Genomic DNA, 25,066 nt, shown 5'->3' with positions numbered 1-25,066 from the left:
TAATCTACATGTATTTTCTTTTTCCATATTTACTTTATTTTTAACTGGCTTTAATATATTTTTGAAAGACAGTGAATATTCCGACATACATGAGGTCTGTTCTCCCAATACTCTACACAAACGCCAAGTCTGAATCCTGTTCGGGTCATGCTTGGCTGGGAATGAGTTAACTAATTTATTGAGAAGTTTAATTACCTTTCACCTGATCGGCTCCCAGCCCAGCACGTCAGTTCCTATCCCTGGAGGTCTTTTCACGGCGGGCTCTGACACTGTTCAGTAGGTATTTAAACCCCTGTGTGACATGGTACCAGTGCCATGACTAAGAGCGTATGCTCGAAACGCGTAGGTGTCTCACTCCTGTTTTTATGAGTGACATGTCACTTGCTGCTATGGTGGCTAACCATTTTTAATGTGCACGAATAAACGTTAAGTTTTACTAGATTTTGCCTTTCGGGAGCTGGATTTTCCTTTCCTTCACTTTCCTGCTACTACCGGGGGAGAGCGGTGGGTCCCCTGCATCCAGACATTACAGAATGGTGTCTGTTACGCATGAAGAGTTGGTGAGCTGATCTACTACTGTGTTCTTTTGTACCCATTTAGGTAGCTATACTGTAGAAGCCTAAAATGCTATTTAATCTGTAATTTACATTAATGTTTCTAGTTTGTAAAATAACAGAACTTAAGAACAACTAAGCACTGAAGGAAAAAAAAACTAATTTTTTTGATGGCCTTTATGACAACTTGCAAGATGACATTGACCAGATTCTGCTGGGCTAAACTGCAGTGCCTTCTTCAGCTGGTGTGTTTGTGTCTGTTGCTGTCATGGCTTCCTTTTGCTGTAGGAGTCGTTGTCGGAGACTTGCCACCTCTAAATCCGTTTGCATTTCCTTTGGAGTTTGCAAGGTAGGAGTATCTGGGTTTGCATGTTTGAAAACAGAAGCCTTGTCTGTAGGGTTTACATACTTTTTGCTTAGTGGGGCAAATTCTGATCCTTTAGATTTTGACAACAGTTTAAGCCAGCTATGGTTCAAGGTTTCATCTATGGTTAGACGTTGTCTTACATCTGGCTGAAGCATGTTGTAAATGATGTCTCTCAAGTCAGTCGAAAGATGTTTAGAGCGTGGGAAATTTACACAGTGTTGCTTCTGTACACGTAGCATCTTCTTTATGTTGGAATCGTCATATGGCATTGAACCTGAAACCATTATAAAAAGTATAACTCCAAGGCTCCAGATATCATAGACCTTGGGGTCATATGGTATTCCTTGCAAGACTTCCGGAGCAGCGTAAGCTGCTGAGCCACAAAACGTTTTACTTAGGACTATCTTGTCACTGTTGTTGTAGCTTAAGTGTCTAGCAAAGCCAAAGTCCGATAGCTTAATGTTGAACTCCTTGTCCAGGAGAATATTCTCGCACTTCAGATCTCTGTGAACAATATCTAAATCGTGACAATACTTTAAAGCTGTGGCTAGTTGATGAAATAATTTTCGTGCCATTAGTTCTGGCATTGGTCCTCTGCTCCTGATGAATTCCAACAAATCCCCTTGGGCACCCAGCTCCATTACCATGTAGATTTTACCCTCCGCAATCTCAAAGATTTCGTATGTCTTTACAATATAACGATGGTTCATGAGAGGCAGAATGTCCATTTCTCGAGGAAGGAACTTCTGTAAAAAGTCTGATGGAGCTTTTCTACGATCAATGATCTTCACAGCCACCCTACATTTTAGATGCTCGGAGAATGCAGACTTAACTTTTGCGTATGAGCCTTCACCCAAGATTGTGCCGAGTGTGTATCCTCTCATTTTCAGTAGAGCAGAGTCATCCATGAGTGGTGGAGCATCTGGCGAGGTGTTCATCTTCTACATTTACTGTTGTTTTTCCTACTGCATGTGTTTCTGAGGGTCGTGATGTCACAGTACACCTATGATTTCACAATGAAGAATAGCATATCTGGCATACATTAAGCATTGTAACGAACACTTACTGGAAAGAGGTGTAAATATGTAATGAAAGGTTTCCCAACTAGGGTACCTCCAGCTGTTTGCAAAACTACACCTCCCAGCAGGGAGGTGTAGTTTTGCAACAGTTGGAGGCACCCTAGTTGGGAAACCCTGACCTAATGTATGAAGTAATCTAAAACTTATCAATAATGACCTAGCTCATGTACAGACTTTGTTTTCTCATTTGTTCAAGTAATTTCTTCAGCATCTCTCTTTTTAACTACTTGTTCATGGGATTGCTTTTTAGTTTGAGGCACTTTATTTTTGTTTAACCCCAAACTATCTCTTAGCCAACTGTGGACCGAACCAATGCACAGTCATTACCTACAATAATGGACAATCCAATAAACAATCCCAACTGTCTCTTAGCTACCTGTGGACTGAACCTATGTACAATCACCAATCCAATGAACTGTCCCAGCTGTCTGTCAGCTAACTGGAGAACAAACCAATGTACAGTCATTACTTACAATAATGGACAATCCAATGAACTGTCCCAACTGTCTGTCAGGTAACTGTGGACCAAACCAATGCACAGTCACTACCTACAATAATAGACCGATCCAATGAACTGTGTCAGCTAACTGTGGACCAAACCAATGCATAGTCACTACATACAACAATGGACCAATCCAATGAACGGTCACAACTGTCTGTCAGCTAACTGTGGACCAAACCAATGCACAGTCACTACATACAATAATGGACTGATCCGAGTTGAAGAGTAGGCTTCACTTTCTTTGGTCAATTGTCATCATAATCATCTGGGTTCACCCTAAGGCAGGGCTTTCCAAACTGGGTGCCGTGACATACTAGTTTGTCACATGACTGCCTGGTCCCATAGCAGCAGCCACTGCTGTTTACTGATTGAAAGTGTCTGCAAAGCCAGCTGCCTCTTCAGGATCAGCAACATGGTCCATAGCCTCTTTAACCTCTTCAGGACGCCGGGCGTATGCATACGCCCTGCATCCCGAGTCCTTAAGGACGTGGGGCGTATGCATATGCCCGTGGGAATCCCGGTCCCTGCCGCTAGCCGGTTGGGGACCGGACCGGGATGCCTGCTGAAATCATTCAGCAGGCCTCCCGGCACATCGCACCCCCTCCCCCCCATGTCGGCGATCGCAGAAAATCGCATGTCAATTCAGACATGCGATCTTCTGCTATTCCGGGCTGATCAGGTCTCTGTTGACCCGATCACCGGAAAATAGGGATGATCTGAGATGTCAGTGACAGCCCCGATCATCCTGAGGGATAGGAGCAAGGTCGCAGTGCTGCGATCTCCTCCTATCCCCTGCCATTGGTCAGTACTGATTCTGACCAATGGCAGAGCAGGACAGTGGGTTGCCATGGAAACCCCCCGATCTGCCCACCCCTGAATTGCGAAAAAGGGCTGCGTCCTTAAGGGGTTAAATCAGTGAGCAGCAGTGGCTGCAAGCACTGACAATTGATGCCACTGACACATTACGGCGTGGAGCGGGAGGACGTCAGATCGGGGCATTGATATTGCACAGGGGTGATAAGAGGGGGGGATTGCAATGGCACAGCGGAGAATCAAGAGGGGGGGATAAAATGGTACTGGGGAGGATCAAGGGGGTAATAATGAGGCACGGGGTAATAAAGGGGGGGGGGTTATGATGTGGCACAATAGGTGGTTAAGGGTGGGTGAAAAGTAACAGGTAGAATGATGTGGCAAAGAGGTGGATTAAGAAGCGGAATCAGTGGCACCTCAGGGGTGGGGGATGAAATGGCACAGGGGCTGATGAAGAGGGAATTAATTGACACGATATGATCAAGGGGGTAAATTTACTTACCTACCCTTGATCCCTGGCCCCATTTGCTTGTTATGTCCCTTATTTTGTGGCAGGCTTGGTGCACAGCAGGAGCATGTTGACGTCACCCCGGCTGTTTCTCCACTGGGCCCCGCTGTGAGCAGGCTTGGGTAAGCAGCAGCAGTGATATCAGCATGCTCCTGCATTGCACCAAGCCTGCCGCTGGAATAAGGAAGATAACAGAGGAACAGAACCAAAGATCGGGAAAGGTAAGTATTGTTATAATCAGTATCACCTGCACTACAAGCTTGTACAAACAGGTTAGTGCAGGTGACAATGATGACAGATTCCCCTGAAATAGCCACTGTCACTTGAACAAAGTTTTCATAGAAACGTTTTTGTCTAATAAGATATATTGCAAAGTTCTAATATTTGCCTGTACTTTTGCTTTCTCTCCTGCTATTTTCCGGAGGACAAACCCTTTTAAGGTAGTTCCCCTCCCCCACCTGAAGGTAGCTTTTCACCTGTAGTTAGGACCCTCTGTAGGAGGTTTGCACTCCCCAGAAGGAAGCTTTCCTACGGTTCCTAAGGCTTCCATATGTTTAACATCCATTTTCTATTTTCAGGCAGCTGAGGTAACTAGGAAACAAACCTTTTACAGGAATATATAGTTTTATTAAAAACAAAGTGTGGTAGGAAACGCACACAAACGTAGGGAGAACATACAAACTCATTGCAGTGTTGTCCTTGGTAACATATACATCATTTAAAACGCGTGCAAAAGTTTGTTTATGTTTTTAAGGTATGTTTCACTTATATGTGAAATGTGCACCAAGGCTATGTTCACATCAGCGTAAGGCAAATCTGTTATGAAATATCTATTACTGTCATCTAATGGAGGTTATTATTATTAAAGGAGAACTCCAGCAAAAATTCATTAATCCCCTATTCACAAGATAAGCAGCTGATCACAGGGGTCCGACTGCTGGGACCCTAAAAGATTTTGTTAAAATTAAATATAATTTAATGGACACTTCCGTGAGCATCCGTTAACATATCCATTTATCAAGGTTAACCCCTTACCGCATATGGACGTTTATAAGATGAGAATGCATCATACCCAGTGGATCCCGGTTGCTATAAGCAACCAGGACCCATGGCTAATGCCAGACATCACTGATCGGGCTGATGTCCGGCATTAACTCTTTATATGCGGCAATCAAAGTTTATCGCAGCGTCTAAAATGAAAGTAAAAGCTTCCCGGCAGCTCACGCGGGCAGATCGGGACCATAGCGGTAAAATCACGATGTCCTGATCACCTAGAACGCAACAGAAGGGTGCCTTACCTGCCTCCTGCATGTCCTATCGGCGATTGATTGCTCCGAGTCTGAAATCCAGGTTTCAGCAATCAACCACCGATAACACTGATCCCTGCCATTGCATTGCAATGGCAGCGATCAGTGTAATGAATCAGTGCTATGAGGCTAGAACATTGCAAAAGAAAGTGAAAAAAAAGTTAATAAAGATTATTTAACCCCTTCCCTAATAAAAGTTTGAATCACCCCCTTTTCCCATAAAAAAACAGTGAATAAAAAATATAAACATATGTGGTATCGCTGCGTGCGTAAATGTCCGAACTATAAAAATATATTGTTAATTAAACCGCACGGTCAATGGAGTATGAGCAAAAAAATTCCAAAGTCCAAAATAGGGTATTTTTGGTCACTTTCTATACCATAACATGTTTTTTTTAATTTTTTATAAAAAACTATCAAAAAGCCCAATCAAAACAAAAATGGTACCGATAAAAACTTCAGATCACCGAGCAAAAAATGAGTCCTCATACTGCCCTGTACATGGAACAATAAAAAAAAATTATAGGGGTCAGAAGATGACAGTTTTAAACATATAAATTTTCCTGCATGTAGTTATGATTTTTTCCAAAAGTCCGACAAAATCAAACCTATATAAGTAGGGTATCATCTTAATCGTATGGACCTACAGAATAAAGATAAAGTGTCATTTTTACCGAAAAATGTACGGTGTAGAAACTGAAGCCCCAAAAGTTACAAATGGCGTTTTTTTCTTCCATTTTGTCGCACAATGATTTTTTTTTCTGTTTCGCTGTAGATTTTTGGGGTAAAATGACTGAAGTCATTACAAAGTAGAATTAGTGGAGCAAAAAATAAGCCAGCATATGGATTTTTAGGTGGAAAATTGAAAGGGTTGTGATTTTTAAAAGGTAAGGAGGAAAAGACGAAAGTGGGAAGGGGGTTAACATCTGTTTTTTTTTTTTTTTAACCATTTCCATTCATTTTTTTTGTTGGAGCAAGCTCAGTAGCAGTAATGGATGTGAAAATAATGGAGGCTAACAGAAATTACTTCCGTCACCATAGACTTTAATGTTGTACATTGAATTTCGCTCTAGAAAAGTTATTTTTGACAAAAAAAATAAATAAGTGCATGCCCGATTTTTTTGCCCCATTAAAATAACTGAAATTAAGCGAAACTGATTATAACTGAGTAGAACAGATTCTTCAACGCAACTGAGGAACGAAAATGAAAAACTCTAATGTGAACACAGCCTAAAACCGTGATGTGAAAAAATGGGAATAAAAGTGTCCGGATTCGTTACTGATGCTGTCCGGTCCCTTGTAACGTAAGGAATAAGTGGGGCTGACTATACAATGGTCGCACAGCAGATTAATACGACTACCTGACTGAGCGATATTTTCTATAGCAACCGATATAAGGTCGCAATAATCGCCGAGCCCCCATCTTCCGCCCACACTCCGGTGTGTTCCGGCTGCACGTGACCCCGCCCCCAAAGCGCTAGGATTGGTCGCGTTGTCTTCTGTTTGTTGTGAGGGGACGGAGGCCGCCATCTTGTTCCCGGAGATAGAAGCAGCGGTGCATTACCCGTTACCGGAGAAGACTTGGTGACGTTGATCCTCCGGTCCCTATTCTATCCCTACGGTGACATAGCACCGGAACCGGCGGCCGTTTCGCTCCCCTTGTGCGGCGAGTGTCCGGTTTTCATTGCTCTGGCGGGAGGATGAACGGAGGATAAATGGTGCCCAAACCGGACAGCGGCACCTTCCTTGTCCTCTTCCTGCTTGTGCTGACCCTGACCGAGCCGCTGCGGCCAGGTGAGTCCTCCAGGGGGGGCGCGGCCTCCGGGCTGTCGTTTATTAAGATGGCGTGCATAGGGGCCTATGTGAGGTGCGGAGCTGCGGTAATCACCTGTGCGCCGCACCGTGTGACTGAGGTGCATGGGGGGCGATAGTGTGTGGGGCCGGGGCGCACATAAGGGCGTGTGCTCGGCCTATGGAGCTCCCGGTATTCCCCGGGCATGGAAGGTCACAACTCCCACCGGTATGACAGCCTGCAACCCTCACCTGCACTGCAAATCCCATCAGCACCTATTCACATGGAGCGCTCCACTATCGCACCGCACACTGCCCTAGAACACACTGTGCAGCTTTGGTATTTGCATGTACAGTGCTCAGGGCTCTTATAGTTCTGCTTTCATCTATTAAAGTCTATGGGGTGATGTAAAACCACATTGTAATGTAATTCCAAATGCCCTAAGGCAGTGGTCTCAAACTGTGGCCCTCCAGATGTTGCACAATTTCAACTCCCAGCATTGGCTGTCTGGGCATGCTGGGAGTTGACACTGGAGGGCCACAGTTTGAGACCCCTGCCCTAAGGCTTGTTACCATCCCAGGTCATATATAGAGCAGTGTATGGTAGTGGGAATATAGGAGCAATACCCTATAGGAGCATCCTGAGCAGAGAATGGCCATCTATGACAGTGGTCTCCAGAAGTGGCAAAACCACTGTCCGGGCATGCTGGGAGTTGTAGTTTTGCAGCAACTGCTGGGCCACATCCACATGCCTCAAGGGTCTCTTTAGCTGTGTTCACACATGGCTTTGAATTTATTTAACTTCAGTTTTTTACTGCCTTATATGGCAGATCGTTGCTCATCAGCCTGGGTTCACGTCACGTTTTTGCCATACTGTTTTCAATCAGTTTTTCTAAAGAAAACCGTATGGCAAAAAAGACCCGGATGGAACCGTATGGGGAAAAAGTAAACCATATGCGTTTTTAAACCGTATACTGTTTTTAACAGTGCATACGGTTGTCTGTGTTTTTTTTTTTTTGTTTTTTTGTTGTTTTTTTTTATATAAAGTTTTGGAAAATGTAAATTTTTGACCACGGTTTTGTCTCCGGTTTAAAACCCGTACTGCAAACGCATATGTGTGTGTATATATATATATATATATATATATATATATATATATATATATTTTTTTTTAACATGGACATCATTGGGAAACGCACATGTATACGGTTCCATGCAGAAAACAGTTTACGGTTTATTACTTTGCACATGCGCATTAGCATCTTAAAGTCCCCACCCAACACCCCTCCCATTAAAAATTGACAAAATTATCAAAAACTTATATATAGGTTGAAAGGTAGGTTCACACAGTCCAAGTTGTCAGGGGTCACAAATAATTTCCACAATGTAAAGCGTCACCCATGTTTTCAGAAAAGCAAGAGAACCCCTCGAGTGTAATAAAACAGAAGTGGAAAAACTTTAAAGAGGTACTCCACCCCCTAGACATCTTATCCCCTATCAAAAGGATGGGGATGAGATGTCTGGTTGCGGGGATCCTGCCACTTGGGACCCCCTGTGATCTGGACTGCGGCACCCCAGACATCCGATGCATGGAGCAAACTTCGCTCCGTGCCGGATGACTCGTGCGGAGACTTGTGATGTCATGGCCGCGCCCTGTTTGTGACATCACGGCCACTCCCCCTCAGTGCAAATATATGGGAGGGGGCGTGACTGCCATCACGCCCCCTCCCATAGACTTTCATTGAGGGGAGCGTGGCTGTTGTCATGAGCTGAACCCGACGCTCTAAACGAACATAGGGTGCAGCACCGAGATTGCGGGGGTCCCCAGTGGCAGGACCCCCGCAATTAGCAATCTTATCCCCTATCTAGGGGGGGGAAGTATCCCTTTAAGGGCCCATTCACACTATATGTATTTTCCAAGCAGAATTCTTCTGTGGAAAATTAGGTGCAGCAGCCTTCCATTATGTTCAGTGGGATTCTGAAGCACCATTTAGGGTTTTTGCAATACAGTTCCCGTATACGTATCCGGTCGGCTGCGTTTTCGTTTGTATGCGGTTTCCCGACCGCAGGCAAAAACGTGGTCGACCGCGTTTTTGCCTACGGTCGGGAAACCGCATACGGCAGAAAAAGCAGCCGACCGGAGGCTGCGGTTCACTCTGGTCGGCTCATAGCCATGCATTAAATACAGTTCCCCTATACGGCTGAGTGCAGGTGCCGCGATTGAGCCCCGCCCCCTCCTACCAGCTGTATACGGGAACCGTAGTTACAAAACGTAGTGTGAACCCAGCCTTACAGAGCTGTATGTTCATACGGTTCCATCCGGTTTTTGACTTTGCACAGTTTTTTTTTTTCTTGGAATTTCAATCAAACAAGTGAAACTTTATTCAAAATGGAGTGAAAAGTTAAAAGGTATACGTTTTTTTTCTTAAAAAGTGGATGCAACCGACGTCATTTTTCAAACCGTACATGGTTTTTTAACTGTATACGGGTTGAAATTTGTACACACGTCTTGATACAGGTTTTGAGGAATCAGTTTTTCATCAGAAAACTGTATTGCAAAAACGTGGTGTGAATGCAGCCTTACACGTGGTAATTTCGGACCCCAGATTCATTCACAAAGTGAACCAAATGCATTGTTGTCTATGTAGATGGCGCATTTCCAAAAAACAAAAAACTTGGTGACCGACTGCTGGGACCCCTGCGATCACCCACCTGGCGCTCTCTGCATGAAGTTGTGGCCTGCACGCTCCCTCCATTCATCTCTATGGGAGAGCCGGAGATACAGCATTCCACTGTCTACAGCTTTCCCATGATGACAGATGGAGGGGGCGTGTCGGCTGCCACGGCGGATAGGGGATACGTTTTACTGCATTGGAGTACTCCTTTAAAAGGGTTCCACACTCCCAGACATGTCAGTCTACATAAGGGCTGTTTTCTCCACATATACATCTATTTAGTGAAACTCAAAAGGGAGACATAAATGATTATTAAATAATGAATGAAAAATACATTTATATTATTTAATTCAGAAATGTAAAAAAAAATTACATAAAAAGGAGGTAACTTCCTCAAGGGAGAAAAGAAAGTAACAACTTTTTTGATAAAAGGAACTATAGCCACTAACCCATGGGACAAAAATGCTGCAAAAAAAATCATGCTAGCATCATATGCATACAGTGAAAAATATAATTATTGTATACTTGAAGTATGGAAGTAACTCCATCCCAACGCACATTTTGGCAAAATACTTTGGCGGTCCTGCTAACTAAATGTTGACTGGGCTGCTGTCAGTATGTTGTGGTATACATGAGTGTATATTCTGACAGCTTGCCCACTTATACAGTACCACCTACAGACTTTAGCCAGTCACTCAGGGCAGAGGATCAAGGGATTTTTGGACATCAGTTTTTAAGGAGCTCTCAGGACGAGGGATGAGTAGGAAGATGCTGGGAACATAATATTATACAGTGATGAAGTCAATAGGTCCCTAAGTAGTAATATGTCAGCCTGAGCTCTCCACAGAAAGAGGCCTCTTTTGCACGGACTCTTAAAGGGAACTTGTTTCCAGTTTTATTCAGCCTAGACCACAAGCAGCATAAAACTAGTGCAGGCAATGCGATCCCGGCACAATGATTTACTCTAATAAGCCGGGCATTTCAGAGAAATCCTAGTTTAATAATGCTGCTTGGACCCGGGTCACTTAGTCACAAGTATTGGGGTGGCAGTTTCGGTCCTGGTGGCTGCTTTCTGCCTTTAAAGGGATATTCCAGGAGAAAACTTTTTTTCATATATCAACTGACTCCAGAAGGTTAAACAGATTTGTAAATTACTTCTATTAAAAAATCTTAATCCTTCCAGTACATATGAGCTTCTGAAGTTAAGGTTGTTCTTTTCTGTCTAAATCCTCTCTGACACCTGTCTCGGGAACCTCCCAGTTTAGAAGAGGTTTGCTATGGGGATTTGCTTCTAAACTGGGCGGTTCCCGAGACACGTGTCATCAGAGAGCACTTAGACAGAAAAGAACAACCTTAACTTCAGAAGCTCATAAGTACTGAAAGGATTAAGATTTTTTAATAGAAGTAATTTACAAATCTATTTAACTTTCTGGAGCCAGTTGATATATAAATTTTTTTTTTTCCTTGAATACCCCTTTAAGTGCTGAGGGATGTGTGTTTCTCTTCATCTGGCTCCTGGCAGTATTTTTAACCTATGCTGCCCGTGGTAAAACTAAGCCTGTGTTTTATACAACTATCAGAGCATCAATCTGCAGTTTTGTCACATCTAACTAACAAAATATAGCAGCATGTTGCACAATTTCTCCCCTTAGAATGACAGGACCTTGATGGAATCCCAACAGACCCCATTAAAAGTCAGTAGTGTGTGTTATGTGATGGATCTCACACCGCTGTTCTGCTTTATTGTATTGGAAACTATGCCAACATTGTGACCAGAGCCTAAAAGAGAAGTCAAATGTTCTTTGTTGGGGATTCCACTTCAGTAATATTAACGTGTCCTAATACAGTGGTCTCCAACCTGCGGACCTCCAGATGTTGCAAAACTACAACTCCCAGCATGCCCGGACAGCCATCAGCTGTCCGGGCATGCTGGGAGTTGTAGTTTTGCAACATCTAGAGGTCCGCAGGTTGGAGACCACTGTCCTAATAGTAAAACTGCAATAGGGTATATTCACACATACAGTATGTATCTGTGCATCAACTATGAGCAGGATACTGTATGTGTAAATACACCCTTAGGGTACGGTCACATGTGCCATATTTTGCTGCGTATTTGCTGCTGCATATTTTGCTACCCATTGAAGTCAATAGGTAGCAAGATCAGTTGCAGAAAATATTCAGCAAAATACGGCACATGACATGTGGGACCCTATACTTAAAGGAGTGCTCCACTGGCCAGCGTTTGGAACCTTTAGTTCTGGACTCTGTGTGCGCGCTGCGGGGTTCATGCCATGCCCCCTCAATGCAAGTCTATAGGAAGGGGCATTGCGTGATGTCACAAGGGTGGCGTGGCCGACCCCCGCAGCGCACACACATCGTTTGGAACTAAATGTTCTGAACGCTGTCCAGTGGAGTACCCCTTTAAGGATAAGGTCACACGTGTCATATTCTCTGCAGCTGCACCTTTTGAGAAAGTCCTCATACACCTCCAGTTTAGAATCGTTTCAAACATGTAGAAATCAGAAGCTCTTAAAGCCTTATGTATGTATGGAAAAGATTCTAAACTGGAGGTGTATGAGGACTTTTTAAAAATGATATCTTACATTTTACTTGAATCTCACAAGTACTTTACTATGGCTTGTGCAATAGACTCACTTACTTTACATGCAGGGCATAATAGTAATACTGAGTCAGACGCTTTTCTGCTACAACACCTGAACAAGCACCATGTGACAGAAGGAGCCATGGGATGACAAATAATGGAGCAGTATGCCAACAAATGTGATACGGGGCTCAGTTTATGTAAAAAATATATATCAGAATAGGGTGCTGCCTAGTGATAAATACTATCTATACAAAACAGAAGAAAGAGGAAAAATACTTCATATAGTGCAAAATGAGATATACAGTTATATACAAAATGACTACTCTTAAAAATGCTCAACCTGATCTCATACTACAACCAGAGGAGGCCTGGACCCCTCCTAACAGTACTTGTCCTATATATAGAAATAATAACACCACTAGTCCTGTCTACGGTACAGTTAAAAAATGATGTAACGGTCAGGATTATATAGTCAGGTAATGTCCTAGTACTCTTTAAGGCAAATAAGAGTATAGATCAAATAATGCAGAATCATGTACAATCCTCACCAAAACATCAACTAGATCTATACATTCACAATACTAAATCTAAACAGATTACCGTATATACTCGAGTATAAGCCGAGTTTTTCAGCACGATTTTTCGTGCTGAAAACACCCCCCTCGGCTTATACTCGAGTGAACTCCCCCACCCGCAGTGGTCTTCAACCTGCGGACCTCCAGAGGTTTCAAAACTACAACTCCCAGCAAGCCCGGGCAGCCATCGGCTGTCCGGGCTTGCTGGGAGTTGTAGTTTTGAAACCTCCGGAGGTCCGCAGGTTGAAGACCACTGCGGCCTTCGACATCATCCAGCCCCCTCTCACCCCCCTTTAGTTCTGTACAGTACTCACCTCCGCTCGGCGCTGGTCCGGTGCTGAAGGGCTGTCCGGAGAGGAGGTGGTCCGGTGGGATAGTGGTTCCGGGCTGCTATCTTCACCGGGGAGGCCTCTTCTAAGCGCTTCGGGCCCGGCCCCAGAATAGTCACGTTGCCTTGACAACGACGCAGAGGTACGTTCATTGCCAACGTACTTCTGAGTCATTGTCAAGGCAACGCCTCTATTCCGGGCCGGAAGCGCGGAGAAGAGGCGCCCCCGGTGAAGATAGCAGCCCGGAACCACTATCCCACCGGACCACCTCCTCACCGGACAGTCCTGCAGCACCGGACCAGCGCCGAGCGGAGATGAGTACTCAGAACTAAAGGGGGGTGAGAGGGGGCTGGATGATGTTGAAGGCCGCAGTGGTCTTCAACCTGCGGACCTCCGGAGGTTTCAAAACTACAACTCCCAGCAAGCCCGGACAGCCGATGGCTGCCCGGGCCTGCTGGGAGTTGTAGTTTTGAAACCTCTGGAGGTCCGCAGGTTGAAGACCACTGAGGGCGGATGATGAGAAGAGGATGATGAAGGGGGGGTGTGGGATGATGAGAAGAGGATGATGAAGGGGGGGTGTGGGATGATGAGAAGAGGATGATGAAGGGGGGGTGTGGGATGATGACAAGAGGATGATGAAGGGGGGGTGTGGGATGATGACAAGAGGATGATGAAGGGGGGTGGGATGATGATGACAAGGGGATGATGAAGGGGGGTGGGGATGATGACAAGGGGATGATGAAGGGGGGTGGGGATGATGACAAGGGGATGATGAAGGGGGGATGTGTGGGATGATGACAAGGGGATGATGATGAGGATGTTAATGACGGGTCTGGATGATGACAGAGGGGGGGGATGATGTATTTCCCACCCTAGGCTTATACTCGAGTCAATAACTTTTCCTGGGATTTTGGGTTGAAATGAGGGGTCTCGGCTTATACTCGGGTCGGCTTATACTCGAGTATATACGGTACTAGATATATGGTGATAGAAAATATATCCCCCATGCATTACATCATCTTAGGGGTGCTGTGATAACGGATGAATAACATTAAAGTTACCTTTTATAAAGCTGGAAACTTTTGGAGAAGTCAGCCTGGAATAAAAGCCTCATTTTATGAAGTGCCAAAAAGTGCCGCCGCCTTGCCCACCTCCTAGTACCCGGTCTTCTTCTATGACTGACATACAGGGCTTGGTTCACAGTGATAGGCCTTGTATAAAGATCACATGACTGCGTTGTGCAGACTAATTAGGTGCACGCACAGTGACAGGCCATGTATAAAAATCACGTGACGGTGTCATGCATACTAATTAGGTGCACGTACAGTGACAGGCCCTGTATAAAGATCACATGACTGCGTCGTGCAGACTAATTAGGTGCACGCACAGTGACAGGCCATGTATAAAAATCACGTGACTGTGTCATGCATACTAATTAGGTGCACGTACAGTGACAGGCCCTGTATAAAGATCACATGACTGCGTCGTGCAGACTAATTAGGTGCACGCACAGTGACAGGCCATGTATAAAAATCACGTGACTGTGTCATGCATACTAATTAGGTGCACGTACAGTGACAGGCCCTATATAAAGATCACATGACTGCGTCGTGCAGACTAATTAGGTGCACGCACAGTGACAGGCCATGTATAAAAATCACGTGACTGTGTCATGCATACTAATTAGGTGCACGTACAGTGACAGGCCCTGTATAAAGATCACATGACTGCGTCGTGCAGACTAATTAGGTGCACGCACAGTGACAGGCCATGTATAAAAATCACGTGACTGTGTCATGCATACTAATTAGGTGCACGTACAGTGACAGGCCCTGTATAAAGATCACATGACTGCGTCGTGCAGACTAATTAGGTGCACGCACAGTGACAGGCCATGTATAAAAATCACGTGACTGTGTCATGCATACTAATTAGGTGCACGTACAGTGACAGGCCCTGTATAAAGATCACATGACTGCGTCGTGCAGACTAATTAGGTGCACGCACAGTGACAGGCCCTGTATAAAGATCACGTGACGGTGTCATGCATACTAATTAGGTGCACGCACAGTGACAGGCCCTGTATATAGATCACATGACTGTGTCATGCATACTAATTAGGTGCACGTACAGTGACAGGCCCTGTATAAAGATCACATGACTGCGTCGTGCAGACTAATTAGGTGCACGCACAGTGACAGGCCCTGTATAAAGATCACGTGACGGTGTCATGCATACTAATTAGTAGGGGTGTGAATCGCCAAGAATTTGGCGATTCGATTCGAATCGCGATACCAGTGTGGCGATTCGATATATCCCGATATATCGCGATACCGTCTAGGTGACGATACATCGCGATATATCGCCCACCTGGGAGCATTCATAGATCCCAATAGACGCCGCTGTCAGCTTTGACAGCGGCGATCTAGTACTCCGGTGCTCACTTTTCTCATGTTATCCCGTCCGGGCTGCAAAATAAAACACACTTTCTCTTACCTGCCAACGAGCCCGCGGAGCTCCGGTACACTCCGGTACAGGTGTTCGGTCCCCGGGCTGTATTCTTCTTACTTCCTGTTAGTCCGGCACGTCACATGGAGCTTCAGCCTATCACCAGCGGAGGCGGGACATCGCTGCGGCCAGTGATAGGCTGAAGCTCCATGTGACGTGCCGGGCTAACAGGAAGTAAGAAGAATACAGCCCGGGGACCGAACACCTGTACCGGAGCTCCGGGGGCTCGTTGGCAGGTAAGATAAAGTGCGTTTTATTAAAAATTCCACATCCCTAAAAGAATCGATTCAAAAATATTTTGAATCGATTCTGTATCGGCAAATGAAAAATCGCGATTATCGCGAGAATCGATTTTTTCTTACATCCCTACTAATTAGGTGCACGCACAGTGACAGGTCCTGTATATAGATCACATGACTGCGTCGTGCAGACTAATTAGGTGCACTCACAGTGACAGGCCCTGTATAAAGATCACGTGACTGTGTCATGCATACTAATTAGGTGCACGCACAGTGACAGGCCCTGTATAAAGATCACATGACTGCATCCTGCAGACTAATTAGGTGCACGCACAGTGACAGACCCCGCTGTGGGCAGAGGCTTCAGCACATCACTGCATGTTTGCCTGATTAGTATGCATGATGCAGACACGTGATCTTTTATACAAGGCTTGGCGCTGTGAGCCAAGCCCTGTATATGAGGCATAGTGTATGTTTTAGTAACACCATGATAGTGGCATTAATACACAAAAGGAGTATGTTAAGTATAATTATGTTTCTACATATTGAATAGGTTTTATCCCTCAGCAGTAACAAGTATTTTCTCTTTTATGTGCTTTCTTTTACGCATTGATGGGAAATATTCTGCTTCTAAGCAGCCTAGGGATCGTCTTCTAAATATCAAGGATTGAATGTACAAATTGACCCATTTTCCCAAGGAGACAGGAGAAGTCAATTATGTCAGAACCTAGGCTTGAGCCAGACGGCCCAATTTTATACTCCTGGAGACATTAACTGCTTGTCTATTTCTGATAGCAATGATGTTTTTGTCTTTTAGCTGATAACACTACTTGAGACCTAGGTGCTTATGTAGTTAATGTCTAATTTATATACACAATGTATACAACACAATGTAACTCCAAGTCAATCACACTTCTGTGAAATCACACTGTCCACTCAGGAAGCAACACTGATTGACAATCAATTTAACATGCTGTTGTGCAAATGAAACAGACAACAGGTGGAAATTATAGGCAATTAGCAAGACTCCCCCAATACAGGAGCGGTTCTGCAAGTGGTGACCACAGACCACTACTCAGTTCCTATGGTTCCTGGCTGATGTTTTGGTCACTTTTTAATGCTGGCGGTGCTTTCACTCTAGTGATAGCATGAGACGGAGTCTGCAACCCACACAAGTGACTCAGGTAGTGCAGGTCATCCAGGATCAATGCGAGCTGTGGCTAGAAGGTTTGCTGTGTCTGTCAGCGTAGTGTTCAGAGCATGGAGGCGCTACCAAGAGATGTGGAGGAGGCCGTAAGAGGGCAACAACCCAGCAGCAGGACCGCTACCTCCACCTTTGTGCAAGGAGGAGCACTGCCAGAGCCCTGCAAAATGACCTCCAGCAGGCCACAAATGTGCATGTGTCCACTCAAATGGTCAGAAACGGACTCCATAAGGGTTGTAAGAGGGCTCGATGTCCACAGGTGGGGGTTGTGCTTACAGCCCAACACCGTGCAGGACGTTTGGCATTTGCCAGAGAACATCAAGATTGGCAAATTTGCCACCGGCACCCTGTGCCCTTCACAGATGAAAGCAGGTTCACACTGAGCACATGTGGCAGACGTGACAGAGTCTGGAGACGCCATGGAGAAAGCTATGCTGCCTGCGACATCCTCCAGCATGACCGGTTTGGCGGTGGGTCAGTAATGGTGTGGGGTGACATTTCTTTGGGGGGTCGCACAGCCCTCCATGTGCTTGCCAGAGATAACCTGACTACCATTATGTACCGAGATGAGATCCTCAGACCCCTTGTGAGACCATATGCTGGTGCGGTTATCCCTGGGTTCCTTCTAATGCAAGACAATGCTAGACCTCATGTGGCTGGAGTGTGTCAGCAGTTCCTGCAAGAGGAAGGCATTGATGCTATGGACTGGCCCGCCCGTTCCCCAGACCTGAATCCGATTGAGCACATCTGGGACATCATGTCTGACTCTATCCACCAACGCCACATTGCACCACAGAATGTCCAGGAGTTGGCGCCACCTCATCAGGAGCATGCCCAGGCATTGTAGGGAGGTTATACGGGCACATGGAGGCCACACACACTACTGAGCCTCATTTTGACTTGTTTTAAGGACATTACATAAAGTTGGATCAGCCTGTAGTGTGGTTTTCCACTGTGATTTTGAGTGTGACTCCATATCCAGACCTCCATGGGTTATTACATTTGATTTCCATTGATAATTTTAGTGATTTTGTTGTCAGCGCATTTAACTATGTAAAGATGAAAGTATTTCATATGATTAGTTCATTCATTCAGATCTAGGATGTGTTCTTAGTGTTCCCTTTATTTATTTGAGCAGTGTATTTTGTACCTACAAAACTTAGTATGACATTGCAGAAAGCGCAAAAACATTCACTTATGTTGTTAATACTTGAATTAAAGCAACATGCTAACCTAATGTTTGTAATTGTACATTATCACATCAGTTGACATTTACTAGCTTTTATTTTTGTTTTATTTTAGTTTTATCTATATTCTGGTTTTACCTTTCACTGTACTTGTGTCTGTGATAAGGAATACACTGGTGGAAAGTGATCTGTACAGAACAGGAAGTTTTAGGCCTAGTGGTCAGAATGAAAACTGCAAGATTTCAGGTGTATTTTATATTTTATGAAAAATAAAAATTATCAAAAATTCTTAATGTTTTACATAAACTTTAATTTAAACAGTAGGTCAATTCTGATGACATGTTCACTTCAAGGGTGCATTTACATGCATCACTAGGGCCTGTTGCTAGCACTTGTGATTTACTATTGTGGAATTGTTTTTCAGTGTATGTAACACCACCTTGAAGAGTAGATAAGAAGGATAGATTAGAGAAGGGTAGGGGATGGTAAAAGGATAAAAAAAGGTCAGAGTATGGCTCAAGCCAACAGGACCAGGTGTAAGAAAATGCATCTACCTTGCCAGAATAATTTGCCATGAGTTCCTCCATTAGACATAAAAAATTGAGCTCTGTCACCCATTCCGCTATTCTTGGAGTTACAGTACTCCTGGAAAACGGACCATAAATTGCAAATACAGTGCCCTAGAATGGTTTAATCATGTGGCCATTCCGCAATACATGGATCATTAAAGCAGTATTTAAGTGAAAAATCTTTTTCGTATCAACTGGCTCCTGAAAGTTAAAGGGGTAGTCCAGTGGTGAAAAACTTATTCCCTATCCTAAGGATAGGGGATAAGTTTGAGATTGCGGGGGGTCTGACCGCTGGGGCCCCCTGCGATCTCTCTGTACGGGGGCCAGGCTCTCCGGCTTTATAGCGGGTGTCGACCTCCGCACGAAGCGGCGGCTGACACGCCCCCTCAATACATCTCTATGGCAGAGCCGGAGATTGCCGAAGGCAGCGCTTCGGCTCTGCCATAGAGTTGTATTGAGGGGGGGTGTCGGCCGCCGCTTCGTGCGGAGGTCGACACGCCCCCTTCCCGCGGGCTGTCAGGGCTCCGTACAGGAGATCGCAGGGGGCCCCAGAGGTCGGACCCCCCCCCCCGCGATCTCAAACTTATCCCCTATCCTTAGGATAGGGGATAAGTTGTTCACCACTGGACTACTCCTTTAAACATATTTGTAAATTACTTCTATTAAAAAATCTTAATCCTACCAGTACTTATCAGCTGCTGAAGTTGAGTTAGTATTTTCTGTCTGACCACAGTGATCTCTGCTGACACCTCTGTCTGTCTCAGGAACTGTTCAGAGTAGTAGCAAATCCCCATAGCAAACCTCTCCTACCATGGACAGTTCCTGAGAGACAGGTGTCTGCAGCACTGTTGTCACAGAAAAGAACAACTCCACTTCAGCAGCTGATAAATACTAGTAGGATTACGTTTTTTTTTTTTTTTTTTTTTTTAATAGAAGTAATTTACAAATCTGTTTAAGTTTCTGCAGCCAGTTGATATGAAAAAGATTGTTTTAGGGTACGTTCACACGAGCAGATTTTTTTGCGGGTTTTCCGCTGCTTATTTGAAAGAGGGCGGGCTCTTCTCGGCTGTCCGCAGCAGATTTTCCGCAGTGGAATTTTCGCTGCGGAAAATCCGTCCTAGTCCCTACTGACTTCAATGGGGCTTGCGGCGGATTTTCTGCAGCTGTGGACAGCCGAGAAGAGCCCGCCCCTTGCTAATACGCAGCAGAAAACCCGCCAAAAATCTGCTCGTGTGAACGTACCCTTACACTGGAATACCCTTTTTAACCCCTTAAGGACCAAGGGCGTACAGGTACGCCTTTGCTCCCTGGTACTTAAGGGAGCAGGCACCCCGCGCAAGTTCCCAGGGGGGTCATTAGACCCCCCCATGTCGATGATCGGCGCAAATCGCAAGTGAATTCACACTTGCGATTTGCGCCGATTCCAGGTCATTACGGGACTATGGTGACCCGGAATAGAAGGGGGATCGCGGATGTCCTAGACACCCACGATCCCCCTGTAGCGATAGGAGTGAGGTGGCAGAGGTGTCACCCCTCCTATCTCTGCTATTGGTGGTCTAGACGCGACCACCAATAGCAGATCGGGGGCGTAGGGGTTTACTTTCGGTTTCCCCGTTCTGCCCTCCCACAGTAGGCCATGGCAGGACGGGGAAACCGACCGGGACCGGCGCCGAAGATCCACTTACCCATCGGTGACGGCAGCAGGCGACGATCAGCGGCGGCAGCGGGCGACGATCGGCGGAAGAAGAGGACGGCGACGCAGCTTCCTGGATCCGACGGAAGCCGGTGAGTTACTTAGCAACTTCTGGAGGGCTACAGTCTGAGACCACTATAGTGGTCTCTAAACTGTAACCCTCCAGATGTTGCAAAACTACATCTCCCAGCATGCCCAGAGAGCTGTTTAGGCTTGCTGGGAGTTGCAGTTTTGCAACAGCTGGTGGTCTACAGTTTGAGACCACTGCAAAGTGATTCCTATACTGTGTACCTCCAGATCTTGCAAAACTACAACTCCCAGCATGCCCACACAGCAGTTTGCTGTCTGGGCATGCTGGGAGTTGTAGTTTTGCAACATCTGGAGGTCCACAGTTTGAAGACCACTATGCAGTGGTCTCTAAACTATCTCTCCAGATGTTGCAAAACTGCAACTCCCAGCATGCCTAAACAGCAAACAGCTGTCTCTGCATGCTGGGAGTTGTAGTTGCGATCCCTCCAGCTGTTGCATAACTACATCTCCCAGCATGCCTTTCGGCGATCAGTACATGCTGGGAGTTGAAGTTTTGCAACAGCTGGAGGCACACTGGTTGGAAAATACTGAGTTAGGTAACAGAACCTAACTGAAGGTTTTCCAACCAGTGTGCCTCCAGCTGTTGCAAAAGTACAACTTCCAGCATGCACGGTCTGTCAGTACATGCTGGGAGTTGTAGTTTTGAAACAGCTGGAGGTTTGCCCCCCCCTTATGAACGTACAGGGTACATTCACACTGGCGGGTTTACAGTAAGTTTTCTGCTTCAAGTATGAGCTGCGGCAAATTTTTCGCCGCAGTGCAAACTCCTAGCGGTAAATTCACTGTAAACCTCCGCCAGTGGGAACGTACCCTAAAAACACTACACTACACTTACACATAATAAAGGGTAAAACACTACATTTACACCCCCTTACACTGCCCCCCCCCCCATAAAAATAAAAAACGTATTGTACGGCAGTGTTTCCAAAACGGAGCCTCCAGCTGTTGCAAAACAACAACTCACAGCATTTCCGGACAGCCACTGACTGTCCAGGCATGCTAGGAGTTTAGCAACAGCTGGAGGCACCCTGTTTGGGAATCACTGGCATAGAATACCCCTATGTCCACCCCTGTGCAATCCCTAATTTAGTCCATAAATGCGCATGGCGCTCTATCAATTCAGAGCCCTGTCGTATTTCAAGGAAACAGTTTAGGGCCACATATGGGGTATCTCCGTACTCGGGAGAAATTGCACTACTAATTTTGGGGGCTTTTTTTCCTTTTACCCCTTATGAAAAAGTAAAGTTGGGGTCTACACCAGCCTGTTAGTGTAAAAAACAAACAAACATTTTTTTACACTATCATGCTGGTGTTGTCCTTTTACTTTTTATTTTCACGGGAGGTAAAAGGGGAAAAAAAGACCCCCAAAATTTGTAACGCAATTTCTCCTGAGTACGGAAATACCCCATAAATACCCCACAAGGCTCAGGATTGAGAGCGCACCATGTACATTTGAGGCCTAAATTGGTAATTTGCACAGGGGTGGCTGATTTTACAGTGGTTCTGACATAAACCCCCCCAAAAAAAAATACCCACATGTGACCCCATTTTGGAAACGACACCCCTCATGGAACGTAACAAGGGGTATAGTGAGCCTGAAAACCCCACAGGTGTTTGACATATTTTCATTAAAGTTGGATCGGAAAATGAGAAAAAAAAATTCACTAAAATGCTGGTGTCACCCTAAATTTTTCATTTTCACAAGGGAAAATAAAAAAAGCCCCCCAAAATTTGTAACCCAATTTCTTCTGAGTAAGAACATACCCCATATGTGGATGTAAAGTGCTCTGTGGGCGAACTACAATGCTCAGAGAAGGAGCGCCATTGGGATTTTGAAGAGAAAATTTGTCCGGAATTGAAGGCCACTTGTGTTTACAAGGCCCCATGGTACCAGAACAATGGACCCCCCCCCCCCCCATATGTGACCCCATTTTGGAAACTACACCCCTCATGTAATGTAATAAGGGGTACAGTGAGCATTTATGCCCCACAGGTGTCTGACAGATTTTTGGAACAGTGATCCGTGAAAATGAAAAATTTTATTTTCCATTTGCACAGCCCACTGTTCCAAAGATCTGTCAAACGACAGTGGGGTGTAAATGCTCACTGCACCACTTATTAAATTCTGTGAGGGGTGTAGTTTTCAAAATAGGGTCACATGCGGGGGGGTCCACTGTTCTGGCACCACGGATGGCTTTGTAAATGCACATGGCCTCTGACTACCATTCCAAACGAATTCTCTTTCCAAAAGCTCAATGGTGCTCCTCCTCTTCTGAGCATTGTAGTTTGCCCGTAGTGCACTTCAGCTCAACTTATGGGGTACTTCCATACTCAGAAGAGATGGGGTTACACATTTTGGGGGGTATTTTCTGCTATTAACCCTTGCAAAAATGTGAAATTTGGGGGGAAACACACATTTTAGTGAAATGTTTTTATTTATTTATTTTTTTACATATGCAAAAGTTGTGAAACCCCTGTGGGGTATTAAGGCTCGCTTTATTCCTTGTTCCGTTCCTCAAGGGGTCTAGTTTCCAAAATGATATGCCATTTGTTTTTTTTGTTTTTTTGCTGTTCTGACACCATAGGGGCTTCCTAAATGCAACATGCCCCCCGAGCAAAATTTGCTCTCAAAAAGCCAAATATGACTCCTTCTCTTCTGAGCATTGTAGTTCGCCCGTAGTGCACTTCAGGCCAACTTATGGGGTACCTCCATACTCAGAAGAGATGCGGTTGAAAATTTTGGGGGGTATTTTCTGCAATTAACCCTTGCTAAAAAATGAAATTTGGGGGGGAAACACATTTTAGTGAAAAAAATAATTTTTTTTTTTACATATGCAAAAGTCGTGAAACACCTGTGGGGTATTAAGGCTCACTTTATTCCTTGTTACGTTCCCCAAGGAGTCTAGTTTCCAAAATGGTATGCCATGTGTTTTTTTTTTTTTTTTTTGCTGTTCTGGCACCATAGGGGCTTCCTAAATGCAACATGCCCCCCAAAAACCATTTCTGAAAAACGTACTCTCCAAAATCCCCTTGTCGCTCCTTCGCTTCTGAGCCCTCTACTGCGCCCGCCGAACAATTTACATAGACATATGAGGTATGTGCTTACTCGAGAGAAATTGGGCTACAAATATAAGTATACATTTTCTCCTTTTACCCCTTGTAAAAATTCAAAAATTGGGTTTACAAGAACATGCGAGTGTAAAAAACGAAGATTGTGAATTTTCTCCTTCACTTTGCTGCTATTCCTGTGAAACACCTAAAGGGTTAAAACACTTACTGATTGTCATTTTGAATACTTTGTGGGGTGTAGTTTTTATAATGGGTTCATTTGTGGGGTATTTATAAAATGAAGACCCTTCAAATCCACTTCAAACCTGAACTGGTCCCTGAAAAAAAGCGAGGTTCAAAATTTTGTGGAAAATTGCTGCTGAACTTTGAAGCTCTCTGGTGTCTTCCAAAAGTAAAAACTCGTAAATTTTCTGATGCAAACATAAAGTAGACATATTGTATATGTGATCCAAAAAATAAATTATTTGGAATATCCATTTTCCTTATAAGCAGAGAGCTTCAAAGTTAGAAAAATGCAAAATTTTCAAATTTTTCATCAAATTTTGGGATTTTTCACCAAGAAAGGATGCAAGTTACCACAAAATTTTACCACTAGGTTAAAGTAGAATATGTCACGAAAAAACAATCTCGGAATCAGAATGATAACTAAAAGCATTCCAGAGTTATTAATGTTTAAAGTGACAGTGGTCAGATGTGCAAAAAACGCTCTGGTCCTAAGGTGTAAAATGGCCTGGTCCTTAAGGGGTTAAGCTACTAGCGGAGCCACAGCACAAGAAAGATTCAGGAACTAGTTGGATGCATGTATGGTTAACTGAACAGCAGCAAGTCCAGCACCTGCAGCCATAGAACATCTGAATATGGCCTTTAACAGGCTATGACGCATATTTTAAGTTGAACTCAGACTCATAAGTAAGTCTACATGGCTCGAATTTAGTGCAGAAAGTTTCCGCAGCAAATCCATCATCGGTCTGCAGTGATATCCTCAACAATAAAATCAGATTCAGTGGATATGATATGAATTGGCTGCTGCACAGTTTCCAATGGATAATTAAAAGATCAAGTTAAACTAGTGGCTGCTTTATATGGAATTGTGGGTCCTGCTACGAATCTGCTTGTAGTAAATTCTGCAGCATTACATTACAATGCTTGCAGTTTTTATTGCCATTTTTTTACTATATTGTTGCAGATTTTTCTGCGTGAAAATTGTTTCCACATAATATATAATAATTTTGCTCACTTGATCTGGGTGGGCATAGTGTTACTCCTAGAGATACAGTCACATCCCCAGTACACCAAAAAGCTTGAATAAAGTTATTTTTGGACAAGAAAGCAGCACATCAGGATATTAAATGTAATGATCATTACACAATAACTTCCTCTATTCAACAATACCAGTGGTTTAATT

The 25,066-nt window shown here is 44.6% G+C and overlaps 2 protein-coding genes across 6 annotated transcripts in view; one reads left to right on the top strand and one right to left on the bottom strand.

Moving 5' to 3' along the window:
- Positions 1-249: 249 nt before the first annotated feature.
- LOC130282850 (testis-specific serine/threonine-protein kinase 1-like) lies at positions 250-2,717 on the bottom strand. 5 transcript variants are annotated; one of them, XM_056531730.1, is made up of 2 exons: positions 2,702-2,717; positions 250-1,924 (listed from the first exon to the last, which is right to left on the bottom strand). In XM_056531730.1, the coding sequence occupies exon 2, from the start codon at positions 1,857-1,859 to the stop codon at positions 774-776; it is 1,086 nt and encodes a 361-aa protein (XP_056387705.1). In that variant the 5' UTR covers positions 1,860-1,924; positions 2,702-2,717; the 3' UTR covers positions 250-773. The 5 variants fall into 5 exon arrangements, with proteins under 5 accessions (XP_056387705.1, XP_056387678.1, XP_056387715.1 ...); XM_056531703.1 differs by lacking the exon at positions 2,702-2,717 and adding an exon at positions 2,474-2,619; XM_056531740.1 differs by lacking the exon at positions 2,702-2,717 and adding an exon at positions 2,553-2,567.
- A 3,835-nt stretch (positions 2,718-6,552) lies between these two features.
- DGCR2 (DiGeorge syndrome critical region gene 2) overlaps positions 6,553-25,066 on the top strand; it is a 62,796-nt gene continuing 44,282 nt past the window's right edge. Inside the window, exon 1 of the mRNA XM_056531678.1 lies at positions 6,553-6,921. Coding sequence (XP_056387653.1) covers positions 6,843-6,921 — 79 coding nt within the window. The 5' untranslated portion in view covers positions 6,553-6,842. The remainder of the gene's footprint in view (positions 6,922-25,066) is intronic.

The sequence above is a fragment of the Hyla sarda genome, chromosome 1, assembly GCF_029499605.1.
Source record: "Hyla sarda isolate aHylSar1 chromosome 1, aHylSar1.hap1, whole genome shotgun sequence".
NCBI lineage: Eukaryota > Metazoa > Chordata > Amphibia > Anura > Hylidae > Hyla > Hyla sarda.
The sequence above is the reverse complement of the archived record's forward strand: the minus strand, read 5'-3'. Positions and strand labels throughout refer to the sequence as shown.

Coding starts and splice junctions, on each gene's coding strand:
- LOC130282850 (XM_056531730.1), bottom strand. CDS start 1,859: ATGAACACCTCGCCAGATGCTCCACCACTCATGGATGACTCTGCTCTA.